We start from the raw sequence: 24,940 nt of genomic DNA, 5'->3' as shown, positions 1-24,940 counted from the left end.
TTACAAAACCCGGTACCGACGGTATACCGATACCGACCGTATATTGAAAAAGTATAATTAAAATAATTCATTTTTATACATTTTTATATTATACTGGTATACCCTAAATATAAAATACTTAGTATTACCTTGCTATATAATTTATAATTTTATATAATACATTTCTAATTTTCTATAATACATTTCTAATTTTCTATAATTTATATCAATATGATATAATATTAGTAATTTAGTATATTGTATAATATGATATCATATTGTAAAATATGGTATAATATGATATAATATATTAATATCAATATGAACTATAGAGTTATGGACTATTTATGATTTATGTAATTATCTCAATCATAAATGTATATTATATTATTATTAGTATATGGTATTAGCCATTTAGCCTAACGGCCCTATTAGGTATATGACCTATACCATATACCCTAAGGTTTAAAAGATGATATAAATTAAAAAACATGTAAACTATTAAGTAATGGACTATGGAGTTATGGACTATTTATAATTTATGTAATTACCTCAATCATAAATGTATAATATGATATAATATATTATTATTAGTATATGATATTAGCCATTTAGCCTAACGGCCCTATTAGGTATATGACCTATACCATATACTCTAAGGTTTAGAAGATGATATAAATTAAAAAACATGTAAACTATTAAGTTATTGACTATATACTATAAATTATAAAAAACATATGTAATAAAAATATAAAACTCCAAACCCCAATTGAAATTTGAAACCCCGAAATCCAAACCCTAAACGAAACCCCAAAATATCTTATTTATTCATATACAAAATCAAACTTTATTTTTATTATTTTTTCTTTTTCTTTCCCCCTAACCCACGTGCCCCCCTTTCTTTTTTCTTTCTTTTCTTTTTCTTCTTCTCTCTTCTCCCACCGTGTCTCTTCTTTTCTTTTCTTCTTTTCTCTTCTCTTCTCTTCTTTTCCCTTCTTTTTCTTTCTGTGTGCAACCACAGCCCCAACCACCAAGTCCACCACAATCAATTCATCATCTCCAACCATCAGTCCGTGCAACCAAATGCTAGTTGGGTTTTCTCAATCAAATATCAAAACAAGTTGCTGCCCAGCCACCTTTTAAATTTGATTTCTGCAAACAGCTAGCTTAAAGCTCGAAGTCAGCCTCGCACCACCATTGACAAGTCGAGGTCGCGCAGTCTTTACGAACCCAGATCACTTGGCACGCTCCCACGTGTGCTCATCAGCCTTGGCACCCACCCCATTGCTGTGACCAATTTCAGCAGCCCAAGCTCCTTGCGCCGATCGTCGGCGCTTCAATACGAAAAACCAATCGGCATGGCCTCTGTATACACAGCTTGGATTGATCATTTTGGGGTGTGTTTGATCAATTAGTATTCAGCATCACCACCACCACCCCCTGTATACACGGCATGGCCTCTGTCGCACCCCCTCCCTCTCTCCCTCTCTCTGTCTTATCTCTCCCCCTTCTCTGTGATTTTTTTTAATTTGGCGTTGTAGTCGGACAGCCGCTCTCCGACCGATACCGCCGCTCTCCGACCGATGCCGAAGTAATCGGTTACCGACCCATATCGGTCGGAATTCGGTTTGGGTGTTTCGGTACGGTAACCGTACCGAACCCACCCCTAGTTGAATGATTAGTTACCGGGAAGGTGTATTCTTTGGTTGTAAAGAAATGCCCTCTGTTTTTGGTTACTTGTCTTACAATCTATTTTTTCACGTGGCGATTTTGAGGTTAGCCCTTATACAAGTCATATTGAATATGGAGCATTGATAAAAAGTAAAAAATGGCAACTTAATCTTTAAAAATATATATATATATATATATATTAGAAGAAATAGATGCCACTATATATGTCTTGATCGATCATTAGAAGTATGGCGGACAAAGAAAAATTGGGAAATAAAGATCAACATCCTATCTTTCAAATTATAATTCATGCATCTAAGTTCTCTCATAAGTCATAACTTTCCACTCAATATGAATAGAGAACCACAATTCTATTACGAAGCAACCTCATGATATTGAATTGGCATAGAATTCTAATTTAGGTTCCCCTGATTTTTTCTACTACCTATATTCTTCTTCTTCTTTTCTTGTGGTTGAACTAGCTAGATCTCAAAATATATTAATTCTACACGTCGCTTCTTGAGTCTCTAGTAGCTCTTTTGCTGAAAAGCATTTCCATCTCTTCCAAAGTTCTTCCCTTGGTCTCTGGCAAGAAGAAGAAGAAAAACAACCAAGCCAACACAGATATTCCTGCAAACATAAAGAAGGCCCCTCCTATTGTAATTGCCTTATATATTGAAATGAAACTCATTGAAACTGTAGCATTCATAACCCTGTTGACAGCCACCCCAACACTAGCCCCCTGTGCCCTCAACTTCAAAGGGAAAATCTCAGTGCTATAAACCCATGTGCAGGGCCCAAGCCCAATTGAGAAGAAAGCCACAAACACATACACTGCCACAATGCAAAAGCAGAGTGCCCAAACCAGCTTCACTTTGGAGTGTTCTACCATGGTCAAACCAAACCCTAATCCTGCTAAGGCTATAATCATCCCCCCAACACTTGTCAACAAGAGTTTCCTCCTACCAACCCTGTCAAGAAAAAATGTGGCTACCAATATAAAGCATATCTTTGTTACCCCGACCCCAATTGTGGCAAGCAAGAGCTTGTCTTTGTTAAGCACCCCAGCTTTTTTAAAGATTCTTGGACCATACAACACAACCGCCTCAATCCCCGTGGCGTGCTCGAAAAAATGTATTCCAATCGCTGCTAGTAAAATCCTCTTGACTGCTGGAGTTGGCCTTAAGAAGAGTTCTTTCCAAACCCCTTCGCCGCCATTAATCTTCTTCTCCACGACTTCATCTTCGTCGTTGTTGTTGATTCCCGCCGCGATTTTAATATCCCGGTAACGAGATTCCGCTTCTTCTTTGGTGTTGGATACTAATAACAAGACTTTCTTAGCTTCTTCTAAACGACCCTGCATTACCAGCCATCTCGGGGACTCAGGCATTTTCAGTATTCCTATTGCCAAGGCAAGTGAAGGCGCTGCTGCAATCCCCAGCATGAGTCTCCACCCGAGTTTCAATGTCAGTTTTCCGAACAAGTAATTTGCTATGTACCCGAGTGTGATTCCAATGCTGATGCAAAGCCCCGGTAGAGAGGTCAGAGAGCCTCGCGATGTAGGGGATGAAATCTCTGCTGAGTAAACGGGTGCGATCATAAGAGCAAAGCCCACACCCACGCCAGCTGTGCACCGGCCCGTCATTAGGACCGCATAGTTTGGGCCGTAGCCCATTAGGATTGAGCCCACCATGAAAATTATGGAGGCTACGATGATGGTGTAACGACGGCCAATGTAGTCGGAGGTTCTTCCGGCAGCAAGGGACCCCACCAGTGCGCAGAGGTTTAGTATTCCGGCCAGGACTTGCACTTGTACGTCGTTGATCTTCAGGTCTTCTTCTATGAAAATCATGGCTCCGCTCATCACTCCAGTGTCTGAAGAAAGTTACATTGGAGCCAATCAAACCATGAATTTATTAAAAAAATTAAACGAACTACGTATAATTAAAATTTAGAAAATTAAAAAGAAAATGAACAAATATAATCAATGTACGTTTTCACATAATTGAATGGTTGAGAACTTGAGAGAGATATTGTATAACGTACGTACCATAGCCAAATATAATGGATATGATAGAGGCGACCACAGCACAAGCACATGCACACTTGTTGAACTTTGCGACGGGGGTTTCATTCTCGCCACTACCCTTCGCCACCTCCATGGAGACCATAGTAGGTTTATTATGATCTTGCTGCTCCATGTATCTGTTTGTGTCAGACTATATATAATATCTAGGATTTAGTAACAGTAGCAAGCTCTTCCTCACCAATTACTTAATAACTGCTAATCACAATTCTTCATGACCAAGAGTCATTTACTTATATAATATGAACGCTGTGGAACCCACTGGATCTGGCATATATAGCTTGAGGGTGAGAGATTTTTGTCTCATCTCAGATCTTTTAATTTCCCTAACAATCTAACATACAGGTGTAAAATTACTCTGTAAGGAACTTTTTTTTTGGCCCGGTACTCTGTAAGGAACTTAGCACGCAATAAAAGGCCAAACCCTGTTGAAGTTAGGTCGGCTTTTGCTCTTTCTCTCTCTCTGCACCTAGCTGTTTAAGTTTGTAGAAATTACAAGGATATCAATTCAATCATGAAGAAGAAAACTAGGAAAGGATTAAGGGCCTAATTGAGAGGGATTGATTTGTGGGGTTGCAACTTGCCTAATATAAATAACTTAATAATTAATTAATATATATATAATTTTTTTTGGCCTAGAATTACTGAATGCAATCCAACCTGCATATTCGGGTACCTAGCTAATACCACCCGATTGATATGCCATTGACCAAGCCATCAATGTCATCTTTGGACTCCAACATATACAGCTAGCTATTCGGAAAATTAGAACATCTAGCTCTTGTCCAATTAATAATATTGTTAGGCATAAATTCAATTTAGACACATAACTATATAAGTTATTTCAACGGAATTCATGAACTTTAAAATATTTCAAATATACACTCGATCTATTATCTAAATTGAAAAATGAATGTTTGTCCATTGATTCGTTGAGAGATCGGTTAAATGACAGCTTGGTTTTTGCTGACCGGGATTATTTGGCGACATGGAGCTATCTCAGCAAACATTTCCCACCAAATGAGCGACACGGGTCCACAATTTAATAATAATAGAGAGAGAGAGAGAGTTTGTGGGCCCGTGTCAGGGGTTAGGTGGACCCATGTCGCTTATTTCCCGCCAAATGAGCGACACAGGTCCACCTAACCCTTGACACGGGTCCACAAACTCATCATCTCTTTCTCGTGAGAGATTTATATTCGAATTTGGGGGAAAACGTGATGTTTTTTGAAGACTAAATGGTCAAGAGAGCGTTCGACGAGCGAGAAAGAGGTGATGGGTGTGTGGGCCCGTGTCAAGTAGACATGTGTTGCTTATTTGGCGGGAAATGTATGCTGAGTTGGTGCCACGTCGCCAATTAATCCCCGTTAGCAAAAGCCAAGTTGACATTTAACTGATCTCTCAATAAATTGATGGACGAAATTTCATTTTTCAATTTACATAATAAATCAGGTGTTATTTGAAATATTTGAAAGTTCGTGGACCCTGTTGAAATAACATGTATAGTTATGTGTCTAAATTAAATTTATGCCATATTAATATATTTTGGTTGTAATTAATTAAATAAATTTGGATATGTTAAAGTTAAAACTAGCTGGTATGATACTATGGTACGTACTAATTAATTGTATGATTTGGCTAGGTAGATAAAGTGTAAACGAATATGAATAAAGTGCCTGCAAAATGGCATTGCTAGCTAGCTAGCACACGACTCATGTACGCGGTAAATATATTTCTGTACCTTTCCTACTTTTGATAGTGATATCTGGCAAATTACAGTCGCTTTCACTTTTGCCATACAATGCACTACTAGAGAGAGACACCGACAGAGATACAGATAGATAGATCGATCATACCTGTGATACCAAGTGGGTGGGCGGTGAAATAGACAAATTGTGGTTCATATGATCGAGCATGCTCAACAAAAGATCGAGGGATATGATCACGTACTAACTCCAATAATTGAGGCCCTAAACAAGGATGTAGAATATCAAACATGCGTGGTACAGATATATAGTTGAGTTTGGATGACGCAACCAGAAACTAGAACCAAGGTGTAGATAAGCATCTAATTAAATCTTAGAGGGTGTATTTAATTGATATTCTAATGTCTAGATCTATCCGATTCAGAATTTTAAAGATTCTATATAAATTTAAGTGTATTCAATTCAAAATTTTAAAAGTTCTATCAAAATTTATGTGTATTTAAAAACTTATTAATTTTAAAAGATTTTTTTAAGTGATGAATTTTGTTCAAATAATAAAGACAATGAGAATTTTAATATTTCCTTCTTAGATTTAAATGGATTATATGGAAATATATCAACAAGAATCCATGAAATCTTCAAGAGTTTATAACTCCTTTAAAATCTATTAAAATCTCAATTGAATACACCTTTCTAAAAAAAAACACTGAAATCCATTAGATTATATTAGATTGAAAGATTATGAAATACACAACTATGCCTTTGTAGTCTTGTAGACAGTACGTGTTGATCTTAAGCGCATTTAAACTCAAAATTTATTTAGAAAGACAATGAAATTGACACTTAAAACGATATAGCTAGTTGTATACATAAGCGGATCATAAAATTGATCAGCACTACATCTGTAAAGAATTAATAGAGAATTCGAACTCAACTATATCGATACCATTTCATTATTTTTCTAATATAAATTCTAAATACTAAACTTTAAACTTTTTTTCTAAAAAAAAACATAAAACGTTTAATTCTTAAATTTCAAAATGACCTAGGTTTGAATTTAGACACAAATTTAATCAACACCAACAAATTATATCAGCATGTGATAGTGTTTTAATTATGAATATGGATTGATGTGATAGTGTTTAGTCTCACTCTAAAAAATATATTGATGAACAAATTTGATGACTTTAGCATCATTAATGGAAAAAAGTAAAAGATAAAGAAAACCAGAATGAGAATGAAAAAGAAAAAGAAAAAGAAAAATTAAAAAAAGAAGAAGAAAAACAAAAAGAAAAAGAAAAAGATAACCCTTCCATGCATGCATGTATGCCTTTCCTTTCTCTTGTGTTAGAAGTTAGAACGAAGGCAAAAAAAGACAGATGTTAACTATGATGATGCCACATCTCTTGGTAAGGAGGAGCTTCTCCTCCTGAGGGAGACAAGCACTGTTCCAAATTATTTAATTATTACTTAATCACTCATACACCCCTTATAACTTTTTACAATACTCAAAAGTATGCATGTATTGATTTAAAAATTTCAAGAACACAAAAATTATAGTTTGTAATTTTGAAAATAGATTCTCGGAGTGTAAGATCCATCGATCTATCTATTTAGGTGCGGGTCAATCGACAACAAGAATACAGTGACAATTGTGAGTACAAGAGCAGCTATTTGAGTGTGTTTAAATATGATTTAGTATGTTTTAAAATTTAGAATTTAGAGTTTTTTTTTAGAGTTAATTAGAAATAGGTCCAATTTTGGAAGGTCATTCAGACTAAAACCATATAGGATTTTAGATTTGTACTTAAATACAATTTTTAAGGCTAAGGTCCAAAAAATGGACTGTTTAAAAATTTTGACTCATATTATCTCTTAAAATCCTATTTTTGTGCTATTAAGAAGGGACCTTCGGCCTATAAGATAATTAATATGAATTAATTTCAAAAATTATGAAAGATAATATCCGTTAGAACATTTTTAATTTTACATTTTTTAATTAAAACATTTAAGATTATCTAGTTTTTATGTTTTATAATTTAAAACAATAAAAGATAATATTCGTTTAAATTATACAAATATAAAAAAAATGCATTAACCCACAAAATAAAAAATAATCAAACAAGTAAGAAAAAAAGTATATATAAGTACATTTCAATTGTACCAATACCTAGGTTTATATATATATTTTTTTTCTTTTTTTATAAGTACATTTCAATTGTACCAATACATGGATTGGTATATATATATATATATATATATATATATATACATATTTGATTAGGTGCGCACCAATGAACATGTGCACATGATTCGAACGCTCGGTTTCCACCGCCGATCGCTTGGCTATGTTGGTTCATTTCTCGAATTTTGAGAGTAAATTTTTATCTTTTCACCTCATCCTCTCTTAGGATATAAAATAAAGTTGGTAGAAACGTTGACTACAAGAAACATGACATTTAACAACAAACCGATTTCCTGTTGAATGTTGACGGAGTTAATAACTTGATATGATGCTTCTCACTTCTCAACCACGAATGCTAAAGAGATGAATAATAAAAAAGTTGTAAGACGTGTATGAATAATAAAGTAATAATTAAATAATTTGGGACAATGCTTGGCTTGCTAATTCACAAGGAGGAGCTCCTGGCCTCTTTATCAATCATCATAGTTGACATTGTATTATTTTTTTTTTTTCTAACAGAAATTAAAAAGGAGATGAGATCTTTTTCATTTTCAGTTTTCATTTTAGTTTTTTTATTAATATGAGATGAGATCTTTTTCCATGTGTCACATACACATACTGTTTCCTCAACTAATCCCATTAACTTCTACTCCTTCATTCAATGCCACAATTTAAGGTGAAGCAGCACTTTCCTGCCAAATTAGGTGGGCATGCATATCATTTCCCTCTAAACTCTAGACACATAGAATTAAAGAGAGAGATAATCGAAGGAGACAAACATAAGAAAAGGTACATGTGTTAGAGAAAAAACAAAAAAAAGCAAAAAGAGTTAAATTTGTAGGGTTTATCATTAATTTGCAATATTGCCTTGAGCTTGCAAACTACTTTGACCACTCAGTACGTGGTGGCCCTGCTGGGTTTATAACCCTTATTATCTCCAACGACCTCTGCTGGCATTAATTAATGGTGGAGTTTTCATTAGGTCTACAAAAGGAGAAAATTAAACTCGTCCAGTAAGTGAAAGAAAAATGCTATCGAAACATACAACAGTCCCCTGCTATATGGTCTCTATTTATTGCCCTCTCTGTCAAATTTTGTTAGCGTCTTCCTATGGTTCTTCAAGTACATGACATAGATATTGAATACTAATATCTAGAATGCACTTGAAGAACATTAGCAGACGATATCAAAAATCTCATGATCGAAACCTTATAAGATGTATGTGAAAAGATGATAAATATCAAGGAGTATAAATGTAAATAACTCATAGAATATATATACTATGGTCTTGATTGACAAAAAGCAGAATTCAAGGTGTCAAATTTTTTATAAAATTTTTTACAAAACAGTTCTATATATTTATGTGTCTTTCAGTCTTATTAAGTGACAATTCAAGAGATAAGTGAGATAAATATTATGGGTTAGTATCGCGAAATCAAATTATGAGATATTATGAGATAGTATCGCCAAATCAAATTAATCATGAAATTATGAGTCTGGATTGATGTGATAGTGTTTTAATTATGAATCTGGATTGATGTGATAGTGTTTAGTCTCACTCTGAAAAATATATTGATGAACAAATTTGGTGACTTTAGCATCATTAATGGAAAAAATTAAAAGATAAAGAAAACGAGAATGAGAATGAAAAAGAAAAATAAAAAAAGAAGAAGAAAAACAAAAAGAAGGAAAACAAAAAGAAAAAGATAACCCTTCCATGCATGCATGTATGCCTTTCCTTCCTCTTGTGTTAGAAGTTAGAACGAAGGCTAAAAAAGACCGATGTTAACTATGATGATGCCACATCTCTTGGTAAGGAAGGCAAAAAAAGACAGTTGTTAACTATGATGATGCCACATCTCTTGGTAAGGAGGAGCTCCTCCTGAGGAAGCCAAGCACTGTCTCAAATTATTTAATTATTACTTTATCACTCAAACACTCCTTATAACTTTTTACAATACTCAAAGGTATGCATGTATTGATTTAAAAATTTTATGAACACAAAAATTATAGTTTGTAATTTTGAAAATAGATTCTCGGAGTGTAAGACCGTCGATCTATCTATTTAGGTGCGGGTCAATCGACAACAAGAATACATTGACAATTGTGAGTACAAGAGCGGCTACTTGAGTGTGTTTAGATATGATTTAGTATGTTTTAAAATTTAGAGCGTAAAGTTTTTTTTAGAGTTAATTAGAAATAGGTCTAATTTTGGAGGGTCATTCAGACTAAAACTATATAGGAATTTAGATTTGTACTTGAATCCAATTTTTAAGGCTAAGGTCCAAAAAATGGACTTTTTAAAAATTTTGACTCATATTATCTCTTAAAATTAAGGTAATTAATATGAATTAATTTTAAAAATTATGAAAGATAATATCCGTTAGGACTTTTTTAATTTTACATTTTTTAATAAAAACATTCAAGATTTTATGTTTTATAATTTAAAATAATAAAAGATAATATTCGTTTAAATTATACAAATATAAAAAAAAAAATGTATTAACCCACAAAATCGAAAATAATCAAACAAGTAAGAAAAAAAGTATATATAAGTACATTTCAATTGGACCAATACCTAGGTTTATATGTATATAAGTACATTTGAATTGTACCAATACATGGATTGGTATATATATATATATATATATATATACATATTTGATTAGGTGTGCACCAACGAACATGCGCACCTGATTCGAACGCTCAGTTTCCGCCGCCGATCGCTCGGCCATGTTGGTTCATTTCCCAAGTTTTGAGGGTAAATCTCCATCTTTTCACCTCATCTTCTCCTAGGGTATAGAATGAGCTGGGTGGAGACGTTTACTACAAGAAACATCACATTTAGCAACAAACCGATTTCGTCAGTAAAAATTACTGTTTTGTCGCGAAAAATGTTTGGTGACCGAAATATTTCGTGGCCCTTGATAATTGGCCAAGAAAGAAGGATTTCATCGTGGATTACTTTCTGAGACGAACTTATATTTCGTCACCGAATACCATTATTTCGTCGCCAATGTGCCAATAAAATTTGTGCAAGATTTGAATTTTGGCGCCAAAGTTGGTCGCCTATTTTAAAAATTTCGTCACCAATTTTCCTGGATATGGTGCGAACTACACATATTTGGTAGCAAGTTTTGTCGCCAATTATATTCATTTCGTCACAAAATTTTGACGCCAATATATTATGTTCATTTTGTCGCTAAATGATGAATTTGTCAAAGGCGAGGAAAGCTAATTTTGTCGCCAATTCATTTATTTTATATTTTTATTATTTATTTCTTGCTTTTTTTTTGTATTTAATTAATATTCTTTATTTTTTGGATTTATTTTATTATGTTTTCATTTATAAATTAATAGACATTTTTAAATCATATTATAAAATATAAATGAAATTTATGTAAATAATAATATGAAACAAATACTAAAATAAAGATAAAGATAATTTTAGTTTAAATGTAACATACAACCTACACATACACAAGTGTTCCAACACTTCAAAAGGACCAAAGCCTATGAATATATACATGCCAAAGTGACCTAAATATCTGAACACTTCGTCTAGGATCGAAGTATCTAATTACACTTCAAAAGGAGCAAAGTTTATAAACAGTTCAAAAACATTGAAAGCATTTTACCTAATGCATGTAGATCTGATTTGGCACATACCTAATACACTTCTACTGCACATCTAACTTACTTAATGATTACCAAATAGTCTGCATGAAGCCAAATGACTACAATATCAAAATACCCAAAACACATATCATACCCACAAGTAAAAGTGTAACAGCCTAAGTAGACATAATATCCTCAAGATCATCAAATGTGTCATCATTTTCACCAGCATCATTACCAAAAACACCATGAGAATTGTTTTGTTAGGAACCTCGAATGGTAGCAAGCTCATCTTTCATCTGCATAATATAAGAAGTAAGCTCCTCCACCTTTCCTATAAGCTCCTAAGCTCCTCCACCTTTCCTATAAGCTCCTCAATTTTCTTATCTCTTGCAGCAGTTGAAGCAATTGAACTTGAAAGTTTGTATTAGGTGATTTATCTACCTAATTAACTTGATTAAAACCAGAGTCAGTAATCGGACCCCAAATTTTTGTTTACGTGAGTCAGAGACTAATCAAACAAACATAAATATGAAGTTGCAGATTGACACTTGTAAAACAAAATACAACTTTTGTAACCAACACAAATCAAACACACTAAAGGATCAAGTGACAACTTATACACTCAGAGGACTCATCACAGTAGGCATCCCAGTGTTATCCACAACTATAGATAGTTTCATATGACATATAACAATATCAAGCATAGATATTCAAAGCAGATTTGTGTTTAAAAGTTGAGTAAGTCAGTAAACATAACAACACAAAATGAAGACGAAGGCACACAAAATGTTTACCCAGAAAAACCACAAAGGGTAAAAACTGGGAGTCTTTTTCAGCTAACCGGGCAACACACAAGCTCAATCACTAAGTCCTAAACTAAGTGACAGCTTCTTACCCCTTTGTGCAACTTCTAAAAGTTAGGCAATCAGTCAATCATGAAGAAGGCAACTCAATCTCCAAGCTCATTAACCCATAACACCGATTCATACCAAGCACAGCAGATTCTTCAATGTATGATCATAAAATGCAGATTTGGATTCTTTAAAAATCAACATTCTCAAGCAAGAGACATGAAAAGACTAATGGAGAATCATAGATCTAAAATCTAAATGATAGTGTTTATAAATTTGTGAAAAACTTTAGAACACACTCAAAACACATTCAGATTTTAAATGATGAAAAACAAGTTAAGAAAATTATTTTAGTTTTTGAAATTCAAAACCATTTTCTTACTTGAAAAGATGAGCACACACAAAATAATCCAAGCAATCACCACAGCAAGCATGCCCAAGGAAAATTCTCATAGACTCACACAAAGAAAAGCCAGACCGTGACACTCATATACCCGTACACCCACACATGTCTGCCCGTGCCACATGGAAGCCTACCAATGGCTGTCCGCAAGAGACAAATTGAAGGCATATTCTTTTTATCCTAGAAAGGTATCCTAGTACAGCTGTAGATAAGAATGTGGAGCTGTAAATTAGAATGTGAAGCTGTAAATCAATAATTTCCTCATTTTACAAAATTCATAAAAGAGAAAGAAGATAATAGTGCAGAGGATGTGTGTGAGTGCGTGAAGGCTAGTTAAAAAGATAAAACACATATCTAGTATAGATTGAATCAATGAAAAAACCAGTTCATGTGCTGTGCACATGCTTGTTTATAAAAACAGGAAATGAGCTTTAATTGGAATAGGCTTTAAAAGCCAAGTCATGAAATGGCTTACTAAAATGTCAATGATTATTTAAGTGTTAAAAATGCATGTGCAGTGCACGTGTGAAGAAAATTGTCCTTATGATCAATGAGTACTAGGCAATCCGAAGGTCGACACACTTCATTACACACACAAGCACGACTAGGCAATCCTAGCAACAATTATCCACACACTGTGGAGGGACGAGTGAAATCATCAATGCCAAGACCGCCACCGTCGGCATTCCACGTGCAATGACAGGCCTCGAAGGTCGACACATTCCATTGCACACACAAGCACGACTAGGCAATCCGAGCAATAACTATCCACACATTGTGGGAGGGACGAGTGGAATCATCGATGCCAAGACCGCCACCGTCGGTATTCCACGTGCAATGATAGGCCCCGAAGGTCGACACACTCCATTGCACGCACAAGCATGACTAGGCAATCTAGGCAATCCGAGCAACAACTATCCACACACTGTGGGGCGACGAGTGGAATCATCGATGCCAAGTCCACTGTCGTCGGCATGCACGCGCATTGGAAGACACCAAAGGGCACCGTGCTCCTTTGCACACACAAGCAAAACTAGGCAACCCGAGCATAAACTATCCACCCTTCCAAAGGCAACCGACAGGGGGGAGGGGCCGAGGTGGGGGGAGGGGCGACACAGGGTGGAATCATCGATGCTAAGATCACTATGTCGGCATGCACACCCAATGGAAGGTCCTAAAGGTCGACATGATCCATTGCACACACATACAAACATGAAAATTCGAGCATCGATGATTCCACCCTCTGTGGGTCGACGAGCGGGAAAAATTGATGCCAAGACCCCCTTCATCGGCATGCACATGCATTGGAAGGACTCCCGAAGGCGCTGTGATCCGTTGCACACACTAGCATGACAAAGAAAATCCGAGCAGCAACCATCCCCCTTGCCGGCCCACGTTGAAGGGACAGATGGAATCATCGTTGCCAATACCACCATTGTCGGCATTTGCACATGCATTGGAAGGCCACTCGAAGGCACCGTGCTCCATTGCACACACAAACAAAACTAAGAAATCCAAGCAACAACTATCCACCTCCTCGCCCCCTTATCGCCAGAAACCACCGCGAGCGGCGGCACCTCCAACGGCATGCTCCACCCACAAGGTTCCGAGGTAGCATAGCATAGGGTGTGCGGCGTGTGGAGGGAGGGGGGTGGGTGCATATTGTTTCTCAGCAAAACTGAGGTAGTATGCACCCCCCTATAGAACATTTATGTTTTTCCTCTAAGGGTAGAATGGAACATCAACATGCGCGATGAGTTATAATGGGCCAAAACAAAATAAATACATGGAATTTTTGAGAGATTTTTTGCAGGCATGCTAAGAAAAATATAATCTACCATAGAAAAAAATTTCAAAATTGTTTGGGCACTTTTTTTATTTTTTGAAGTCGAAAAATAGGAAAAATCATTAAAAAAAAAATCCGAGAAGCAAAAACCCGTTCCATCACTTGGAGTATGTTCTAAATAATGTAAATGAATTATGGTGAGCTTATTATGCGAGAAAATTTAGATAAAAATGGGTCATGACATGGTTTGAGTGAAAATGTGCATAAGTATGGCATATTGTGTGCATAGGTGTGGCATGTTGTGTGCATGGTGGCATGCAAAGTGCCCCAACATGAAAGTGCTCCGACGACTAATCCGTCACTTGGATCACCTTCCAAATACCATAACTAGGCTATGGTGAGCTTATTGTGTAGGGAAATTTCAATAAAAATGGGTCATGGCATGGGTTGGGTGAATATGACATCGGCGTGAGCATGCATGGTGGCATGCAAAGTGGCCCGACACCAAATTGCCTCGACGACCGATCCGTCACTTGAAACACCTTCTAAATACCATAAGTATGCTATGGTGAGCTTATTGTGCGGGGAAATTTTGATAAAAATGGGTCGTGGCATGGTTTGAGTGAATATGGCATCGGCGTGGGGATGCATGGTGGCATGCAAAGTGGCCCGACACCAAATTGCCCAGACAACTGATCCGACACTTGAAACACCTTCCAAATACCATAACTAAGCTATGGTGAGCTTATTGTGCGGGGAAATTTCGATAAAAATGGGCCGTGACATGGTTTTGGTGAATATGGCCTTGGCGTGGGCATGCATGGTGGCATACAAAGTGGCCCGACAACAAAATACCCCGACGACCGTTCCGTCACTTGAAGATTTAATTAAGTAGGATTTATTTATTAATTAAGCATGCATAGGTTTACTTTGGAGATTTAATTGCTTAATTTATTTGGTTAATTAAGCATGATTAGTTGTAACCTTAATTTGGAGATTTAATTAAAAGTTATTAACTTGTTAGGTTCAACAAGTCCTATAGTATAGATTAAATTGGATTTAAGCTATTTATTCAAGCTTGATTAATTAGTGGAATATTTTGGAAAAATACTAATTAATTAAATACTTGGATAATACTTAGGTTTGATTTATTCTAACATAAATTAATTTGTGAAATTGTTTTAAACCAAACCAATTAGTCAAGTGGTTTGACTTTGAAGTTAACTTGAAACTTAGAAACCCTAAAGAGTATAATTTAGTCCACTTAGGACTAGAGACTTTAGGGGTGTGTGACCTAAAAGGATGGGTCATAAAAGTTGTCGTATTGTCGGACACTACGAACACCAGTTACCGAAGGATTTCTTGTGATGTGACATTAAGGAGAAGGATTCGAGACGGATGGGGATGCATAGGCAAGAAGAGCATTAGATTTCAGGTAAGGGAATTTATCCTACATTCCTAACTATGGACTTTGTGTGTGTTTGTGTTTTTAAATTATTATAACATGCTATATTTGTATGATTGGTCTGAGAGTTCGGGTAGCATAGTACGTGACCTTGGGTTCAAATCCCTAAACCTTTTAGAATAATTGATCTGTATATCATGGGGAGTTTAGCCAAGCTAATACGTGGTTACGTGGGCTTGTGCAAAACGTATGGACCCATGATTGATTAGGTGGCAGTAAATACGGTTTCTCAATTGCTGAGTTCTTATTTCTGTTTACTAGGGCACTCTCGCTATGGATGCTATCCTCTTTCATTATAGCTGGCCGTAGTCGTACCTAATGTGTATCGACCATCTTTATTATTATTTTTATTTATGAATTTTTATGCATGTTTGCCATATTGCTGTACAGCCGAGTCATTAATGCTTTGAAAATAATTTAAAGGGAAATGTTTGGAGAACTTGTTTTGATGATTTCATGATCTGTAAGAAAGTGATTTCCACTATGATTTACACTGAAAAGGTTTTGTGGTTTTCAAACTAGCCAGGGTCCCCTGAGGGGAAGCTATGATCGTATGAGATGCTTAACCCCTACAATTGTCTTGTTGTTCCTTGTTTATTGAATGTTTTATAGGTATGAGGCATGGTAAAGAGACAAACTAGGACGAGGGTCGAGCAGAGCAACATCTTGAGACTTGTCAACTTCCTGGATTCAAATGGTGATTTCATTTAATTGTTTTTTTCGTGTTGAGTTTGTTTTATTGATTTTTCCTCAAATTGTTTGGAGATTGTTTTAAACAATTTGCTTTGACTTTATGGTTGCGAAGTTTTCAAACCTTTATTTGTGCTTGCTATGTATTTCGAATTCATTTAATTCTTCAAGATTGCAATGTAATACAGTAACCTTAATTGGGGGTTGGTTTTATAAAGAGGTTTTATTTTTACTTCACATGTTTTCCGCTATTTATTATCTCTGATCCAATCCGGTCCCATCAATTTAAAATGCTTAACCTACCTTGAGTATCTTGGAGGATTAATGTTTGATTGGTGGCATTAATCTCTTGGGACATTCAAGATAGGTGCATCTATTGCATACCTGGGGTTCGGGGTGTGACAGCTGAGTTTGAACTTTGAACTGTTTTTTACAGTTTAATTTGCTGGGCTTTGAGATCCTCCTCTCCTCCCCGATCTCTTCTCCCTCCTTCCCCGTTGGTTGGTTTTGAACTGTTTTTTACAGTTTAATTTGTTGGGCTTGGACTTTGGACAGAGAAGGAGAAGACAGAGAGAGAAGCGGTGAGAGAGGAAAAATTGATGGGTTTGTGAAATTAAGGGAGAGCGAAATTTCGGCAAATTTTGGCGAATCTTCTCGAAATTTTGGCGAATACCTGTTAAAATTTTCATACCTCTAAAAAAGGAAATTTTATTCCTTGGTTAAGACTTATATTTAAATTTTGGATGATATGTATCTCTTTTTTTTTTTGCCAAAGGATGATATGTATCTCTAATTATGGTTAAATCACGTATCCAATTTAATTAATATTTATCATCCATTTCATGGCGCACCATCATTTCACCGTAAATAACACTCCACCCTTTTATTTATTTTTCCCATTCAACGTCGAATTGTCACCATCCCAACACCCCTCCAAAGTGGGGAAAAAGAAAAGGGCCTCACCTAATTACTAGAGATGCTTCATTGGGCATGTTCAATGGACAACTCTTTAAGGGAAAAATATTCATTGCACTCCGTGCAGTGTGCCCGACAATGTACAATGTTGATGCAAATTTCCGTAAGAGAGATGCAACAACTTAGAAGTGGTGATCTGGCTGATGAGAAGCCTTATTAGATGATGATGTAGATGTTGAACCGAGATCTTCTTGCACGAACACAAGATCAAAGGAGATGGACCGGTGTGGTACCAGTCAAACACGCTCCGATGATAAAGTCAATGATGTGCATTTAGTGGTGTTTGAATGAAAGTGAGGAAGAACAGGTGATGAACTTGGGAGAATGGGGAAGAACAAGGTAAATGTTCTGGATTTATTCTCAACAAGTTGAGTATGCCTTTTGGTGAGTGAAAGTTGGTGTAAGTGTTTTCTTGGTGATAGATAGATGATGAATTTGTGCATATAGGTTGGTTTATATAGACAAAGGAATTTGTGAAGAGTAAGTTACCTGCATGTGGATGAATGGTTGAGAGAGATCTACGCGTTCGGTCATGAATAGTGGCATGCACAGCTACCCACCTTCTTTGCATTCAATACTACATTGAATGCAAGGATGGAAGATCAGGTGGAATGCCCCAATAGTCATGGCTGTGAGCTGGAATATCTCATCTGTCAGAGGATCATGTCAGGTGCACTTGAGTATGGCGGTTCGTCCCAACGTGATCTTCCTAGAATGGCGGTGGGAGGCCGAGTCGATCTGAACATAAGTTCTCATGTGTAGACATGAAACCCATGTGTGATCGGATCGGACATAGGCAATTGAATCGAGCTGATCCGGTGGATAGCGATTCCTTCAAGTCGTGGTTTGACTGACTAGAGCTTGGAAATGATACTCGCCCAAGTCTAAACCGAACCAAACTGGGATGACCAAGGAAGGATGAACACTCAATTCTTTGGAAGATCCTCAGATCGGGTCGAACTGGGTGCGAGGGACTCGTCATGACGAGCCGATCCGAGCTGGTAGAGAATGTGTCAGGCTGTGTGATGATGTGGAGGTCAAAGTTTGACCATTTGAAAAGTCAAACTCTGAAGTTCGATCTAACCAGCCACGTGTCAAGCCATGATTGGCTGTTGGATCAGTGTGGGTTTACCCACAAACATACCAAAAAAAAAAATGTAATGGGTCCCACACGTTTTCTGGAAATATGGTAGCCATTAATTGGAATCCTTGAGATTTTTCTTTCGTTCAATTCAACTAGATGAGACGTTAGACATCTTGCAGAGAGGGAGAGAAAACTATGGGATTGCCGAGGTTTGTGGTGATCAAATCAAACTATAACAACAAATACTTGCGCTTCATAAAGGAAGATGTGGAGGTACATGGGCTTCTCCAATTCTCCGGAGAGGAGGTTTTGAGTCCGTACGCAAAGCACGAAGTGCAGACGGCAAAGTGTGGGAAGGGACTGGTGAACATAAGATGTTGTTACAACAACAAGTACTGGAGAAGGTGGTCGGACCACCACTATTGGATTTGTGCCGCAGCTGACGAACCAGAGGAAGACAGATCCAAATGGTCATGTACGTTGTTCGAGCCTGTCTACCTCTGGAACGTTCGATTTCGCCACGTCCAGCTCAACCACTATGGAAGCTTATGGAGATTAGGCGAAAGCAATCCGTTCGATTCCTGCTTATTCGGGGAAACAAGATCGCCCGATAACGACAATGTAGATGTCTGCACAATCATCAATTGGGAATCGCTGTTGATATTGCCCAAACACGTGGCGTTCAAGGGCGATAATGGCAACTACCTCAGCGCTCGCTCGATCGAGGGACACCCATATCTTCAGTTTGTCTCCAGTACTACTCCCAATATTGGAGATCCAACTGTGGGGAACCAGGTCTTCATCACTGGCAATGGAAGCGTCCTCATAAAGTCTGATCACTTTGGCAATTTCTGGCGGCGGTGCAGCAGCCCAGAAGGCACTAATTGGATCTGGTCTGACTCGGATGATGAAGACACCACCACTACCTCCGACGACACCTTGTTTTGGCCAATAAATGTTAGCAACCATGTGGTCGCTCTCCGCAACTTAGGTAACAAGAAGTTCTGCAGCAGACTCACCCAAGGCAACAAGACAAGCTGTCTCAATGCCGCCATCCCCACCATTTCCAAGAAGGCACACCTTCAGGTGGAAGAGCTTGTTTCGTCAAGGAACGTCTATGATGTCAATTATCACATCAAGGAAGCCAGGATCTACGATCAGATCAGCATGCTCACCCTTGCCATCGGATATCGTTAACAAGTGTTGTTAATTTGGCTCGCATTTGAAGATTTCCTGGTTCATGGGGGATTTCCATGGTATTCTAGGATGAAGTTAGGAGTCCAAATAGGTGTTGGAAGGTTATTAATTCCTGGTGCGTTTTGGACTTCATTTTGGGCAAGTTTTGAGGTTTTCCTTGTGTATAAAGGAAACTTATTTCCTACTCAAAGTTAACTTTCTTCTTACTTTATCTAGGATTGTAATATAAGGCCTATGGTTATAAATAGGACCTTAGGGGCTTAGAAAAATGTGAGAGAATCAGATTAGAGTGAGCAAGTCCTTAGGATTCTTGGGAGGCACACAATCTAGAATTGGTGAGATCAAGATTAGGTAATTAATCTTGGGTGAGAGATCTAGGGTTTTGGGAAACACTTTGTGAAAGGGTGTACAAGGGATTTGGGGATTGGGTTATGTGATTTAGTCCAATTGTAATCTTAATACTTATTATTCTCATAGTGAAGAACGGAGATCTCTCCCGGGGACGTAGGCAGGAATTTTGCCGAACCTCGTAACAAATCTCGGTGTGATTGTGTGTGCTTGTTGGTTTATTATTTTCTGTTTTCTTGGCTGTGTTTGTTATTTATCTTTCATCGAATTATTGCTTGTACGCCGTGAAGGTGGGAATTAGGATTTAATTCTCAAACTACATCAACAAGTGGTATCAGAGCCAGGTTACGTGTTCATCGATCGTGGTTCCGTGTTTATCGATCGAGGGTAGTTTGTCATGGCAGCGGGAAGTAGTGGTGTTTCATCCTTTAAGGTGGAGCAATTTGATGGAAGAGGTAACTTTACTCTATGGCAAAAGAGAGTGAAGGATGTCCTAGTTTCGCAAGGCTTGGCACGCGCCTTGAAGGGAAAGGAAGTAGGAAAACCGGCAAAGATGACAGATGATGACTGGGAAGACTTGGAGTGCAGGTGTGTGAGCACAATTCGGCTTTATATTGCTGATAATATTATCAACAATATAGATGAAGATTCTGCCCCGGAATTGTGGAAGAAACTAGAAAAGCTTTATTTAGCTCAAAAGTCTATGGCCACAAAGTTGAATCTGAAGCGGGACATATATAAGCTGAAGATGGAAGCGGGTGCAAATCTCATGGATCATATGAACGTGTTCAAAGGACTGCTAAATCAACTCGAAAGAGTTGGGGTAAAGATTGAGGAAGAAGATCGAGCCCTCTTACTTCTAACCTCACTTCCTGATACATATGACAACATAGTGGATATCTTCTTGTATGGTAAGGATACACTGAAGATGGAGGAGGTCGAGTCAACTCTCTTGTCTAGTGAAAGGAGAAAGAAAGTTGAGGATAAAGATTCCTTGTTTGTTGCTCATGGTCAAAGAGGAAGGCAAACTACCAAGGGTTCTAGTGATAATAGCAAGGCTAGATCAAAGGGTAGTGGTAAGGGCTGGCAGTGCTACAAGTGCAAAGAGTGGGGACACATAAAGAAGGACTGTCCGACTTGGAATAAGAAGGATGGTCATGGCTCTACAGCGGTAGCAGACTATAATGAATCTGGAGAACTTCTCACAGTCTCTATAGGTAACACTTCTTCTCATGGTGATTGGATATTGGATTCGGGTTCTACTCACCATATATGCTCTAGGAAAAAATATTTTGAAAAGTTTCAAGAATCAAAGGGAGGATCTTTCTCTTTGCCTGACGGGTCCAAAGTTGACGTCATGGGGGTTGGAACGGTGAAGATCAAGATGTTCAATGGGGTGGAACATACTTTGGGTGGAGTCGCTTATGTCCCAAAGCTACAAAGGAATTTGATATCCTTGAGTAGGTTGGATTCCAAGGGCTACCTGGTTTTGATAGCAGGTGGAGTCATGAAAATTACTCATGGCAGCATGGTCCTAATGAAGGGAGAGAAGTGTGGTGGTTTATATCGTTTGATAGGAACTCAAACCTCGATGGTTGGTTGGAAACGAAATGCACAAGAAATCAAGCGCTTGAGGAAGGTCTCGTTTGCGGGTACAGCAGAGACGGTTGTGACATGTTTCCAAGGTTCAAACGATGGTGAGAAAGGAGATCCTACTGGAGGAGGGGGTGAATCGAGGCCCCTCTTCGGTGCTAACCGGTAATTGGTTACACGATGCAGCTGCACATAGGTATTGGCCGTGCGAATCAAGGGTGGACCATAGTTTCTTGATTCGGGTTATGTGTAGTTGGTACAAGGTCAAGGCCAATGGTATTTGGTGCAAGGTAATTTGCATGATATGCTCGCCAAGGTGGAGATTGTTGTTAATTTGGCTCGCATTTGAAGATTTCCTGGTTCATGGGGGATTTCCATGGTATTCTAGGATGAAGTTAGGAGTCCAAATAGGTGTTGGAAGGTTATTAATTCCTGGTGCGTTTTGGACTTCATTTTGGGCAAGTTTTGAGGTTTTCCTTGTGTATAAAGGAAACTTATTTCCTACTCAAAGTTAACTTTCTTCTTACTTTATCTAGGATTGTAATATAAGGCCTATGGTTATAAATAGGACCTTAGGGGCTTAGAAAAATGTGAGAGAATCAGATTAGAGTGAGCAAGTCCTTAGGATTCTTGGGAGGCACACAATCTAGAATTGGTGAGATCAAGATTAGGTAATTAATCTTGGGTGAGAGATCTAGGGTTTTGGGAAACACTTTGTGAAAGGGTGTACAAGGGATTTGGGGATTGGGTTATGTGATTTAGTCCAATTGTAATCTTAATACTTATTATTCTCATAGTGAAGAACGGAGATCTCTCCCGGGGACGTAGGCAGGAATTTTGCCGAACCTCGTAACAAATCTCGGTGTGATTGTGTGTGCTTGTTGGTTTATTATTTTCTGTTTTCTTGGCTGTGTTTGTTATTTATCTTTCATCGAATTATTGCTTGTACGCCGTGAAGGTGGGAATTAGGATTTAATTCTCAAACTACATCAACAACAAGACCCAAAAACCCAAAACTATAGAAGTGAAGCTCGCGTATACAGAGAAAAAAAACATGACTTGGAATGCCAGCATTAATTCATTGAAGTACTCGGGCATCAAAACCAACATCAAAACCGGCGTTCCACTCATCCAAGACAAAGAAATATATATATATATATATATTAGAAGAAATAGATGCCACTATATATGTCTTGATCGATCATTAGAAGTATAGAGAACCACAATTCTATTACGAAGCAACCTCATGATATTGAATTGGCATAGAATTCTAATTTAGGTTCCCTGATTTTTTCTACTATCTATATTCTTCTTCTTCTTCTTTTCTTGTGGTTGAACTAGCTAGATTGTTGATGCAAATTTCCATAAGATAGATGCAACAACTTAGAAGTGATGATCTGGTTGATCAGAAGCCTTGTTGGATGATGACGTGGATGTCGACTGGAGTTCTTCCTGCATGAAATACAAGATCAAAGGAGATGGACCGGTGTGGTACCAGCCAAACACGCTCCGATGATGAAGTCAGTGATGTGTATTTGGTGGTGTTTGAATGAAAGTGAGGAAGAACAGGTGATGAACTTGAGAGAATGGGGAAGAACAAGGTAAAATGTTCTGGGTGTATTCTCAGCAAGTTAGGTATGCCTTTGGTAAGCTTTTGTGAGTGAAAATTGGTGTAAGTGTTTTCTTGGTGATAGATAGATGATGAATTTGTGCATATAGGTTGGTTTATATAGACAAAGGAAGTTGTGAGGAGTAAGTTACCTGCATGTGGATGAATGGTTAAGAAAGGTCTACGCGTTCGGTCATGAACAGTGGCATGCACAGCTACCCACCTCATTTGCATTTAATGCTGCATTAAATGCAAGGATGGAAGACCAGGTGGAATGCCCCAATAGTCATGGCTATGGGCTTGAATATCCCATCTGTCAGAGGATCATGTCAGGTGCACTTGAGTATGGCAGTTCGTTCTAACGTGATCTTCTTTGGATGGCGGTGGGAGGCCGAGCCGATCCGAACACATGCCCCCATACGTAGATATGAAACTCATATGTGATCGGATCGGATCGAATGTTTAGGTGACTTGGCCGAGCCGATCAGACAGATGGTGCCATGCTCCCGTCAAATAGAAATCAGCTATGATTTGGATTTTGAGGTGATGATCACCAAAGCCGAGCCGAACCGATTCGAATAACCAAGGAAAAGATGAACACTCGATTCCCAGAAGATTCTCAGATTGGGTCGGATCGGGTGCGAGGGGCCTGAATAGATGGGCTGATCCGAATCAGCAATGAATTTGTGCCGAGCCGATGTGATGATGTGGAGACCCGAGTTTTAACCGTTGAAAAGTCAAACCTGAAGATGGATCGGATCAGCCACGTGTCGAGCCATGATTTGGCTGTTGGACCGATGTGGGTTTATCCACAAACATAGATCTCAAAATATATTAATTCTACACGTCGCTTCTTGAGTCTCTAGTAGCTCTTTTGCTGAAAAGCATTTCCATCTCTTCCAAATTTCTTCCCTTGGTCTCAGGCAAGAAGAAGAAGAAAAACAACCAAGCCAACACAGATATTCCTGCAAACATAAAGAAGGCCCCTCCTATGGTAATTGCCTTATATATTGAGATGAAACTCATTGAAACTGTAGCATTCATAACCCTGTTGACAGCCACCCCAACACTAGCCCCCTGTGCCCTCAACTTCAAAGGGAAAATCTGTGTTGTGGGACTTTACTTCACAGCTGTTTTTCTTCACAGCAATACCAAACTGGTCCAGACCACTGGGTTGAAACGTCCCACAACTTTGTTGATATCAAATTATCAAATAAAAGGGTTGGAATCTAATATCATAATCGTTCAAGAAATGAAAAGAATAATCGTACAAATTGACAGTATAAATAACAAAGATAACATGTCGGAGAGTCCAACAAGAAGCTCACTTTATGCATATAATATATCTCCTATAAAAAAACATTGTATATATATATATATAAATATCATAAAAGTAACAATGTCTCTTCTCGTTTGAACAATGATGGGCATGTTCTTCTTTTTTATATAAAAAAGATAAATAAATACTTTGGTGGGTAACTGGGTATGTTGAAAGGGTGTGTCAATTATGATTTTGATTATATGGAATTGCATTTGTTTAAGTAAACAAAAAGTAAGTGGAAGATGGTGGTTCTTTTTTTGTTTTTGTTTTGAGAGAGAGTGGAAGTCTGGAAGATGGCGGTTAAGGTATGATTTTACTAAAATGGGTGGAGTGGTCACATGTGGAGCTGGACATTTCAGCATTTTAAAAA

At 37.6% G+C, this 24,940-nt stretch overlaps 2 protein-coding genes across 2 annotated transcripts; one reads left to right on the top strand and one right to left on the bottom strand.

The window, feature by feature from the left end:
• Positions 1-1,871: 1,871 nt before the first annotated feature.
• On the bottom strand, positions 1,872-4,203 carry LOC147284641 (putative polyol transporter 6). The gene is made up of 2 exons (XM_086243125.1): positions 3,701-4,203; positions 1,872-3,525 (listed from the first exon to the last, which is right to left on the bottom strand). The coding sequence occupies exons 1-2, from the start codon at positions 3,849-3,851 to the stop codon at positions 2,156-2,158; spliced, it is 1,521 nt and encodes a 506-aa protein (XP_086099251.1). The 5' UTR covers positions 3,852-4,203; the 3' UTR covers positions 1,872-2,155.
• A 14,494-nt stretch (positions 4,204-18,697) lies between these two features.
• On the top strand, positions 18,698-22,856 carry LOC147284640 (uncharacterized). The gene is made up of 2 exons (XM_086245717.1): positions 18,698-19,684; positions 22,629-22,856. The coding sequence occupies exons 1-2, from the start codon at positions 18,698-18,700 to the stop codon at positions 22,854-22,856; spliced, it is 1,215 nt and encodes a 404-aa protein (XP_086101843.1).
• Positions 22,857-24,940: the final 2,084 nt, after the last annotated feature.

The sequence above is a fragment of the Dryas octopetala genome, chromosome 5 (genome assembly GCF_963921425.1).
Source record: "Dryas octopetala chromosome 5, drDryOcto1.1, whole genome shotgun sequence".
Classification (NCBI taxonomy): Eukaryota; Viridiplantae; Streptophyta; class Magnoliopsida; order Rosales; family Rosaceae; genus Dryas; species Dryas octopetala.
The sequence above is the reverse complement of the archived record's forward strand: the minus strand, read 5'-3'. Positions and strand labels throughout refer to the sequence as shown.

Excerpts from the sequence above, each read along its gene's own strand:
- LOC147284641 (XM_086243125.1), bottom strand. The coding sequence starts at position 3,851 with ATGGAGCAGCAAGATCATAATAAACCTACTATGGTCTCCATGGAGGTG. Across the intron at positions 3,526-3,700 it reads ATCCATTATATTTGGCTATG|ACACTGGAGTGATGAGCGGA; the intron begins GTACGTACGTTA and ends AACTTTCTTCAG.
- LOC147284640 (XM_086245717.1), top strand. The coding sequence starts at position 18,698 with ATGGGATTGCCGAGGTTTGTGGTGATCAAATCAAACTATAACAACAAA. Across the intron at positions 19,685-22,628 it reads TCAGCATGCTCACCCTTGCC|ATCAACAACAAGACCCAAAA; the intron begins ATCGGATATCGT and ends TTCTCAAACTAC.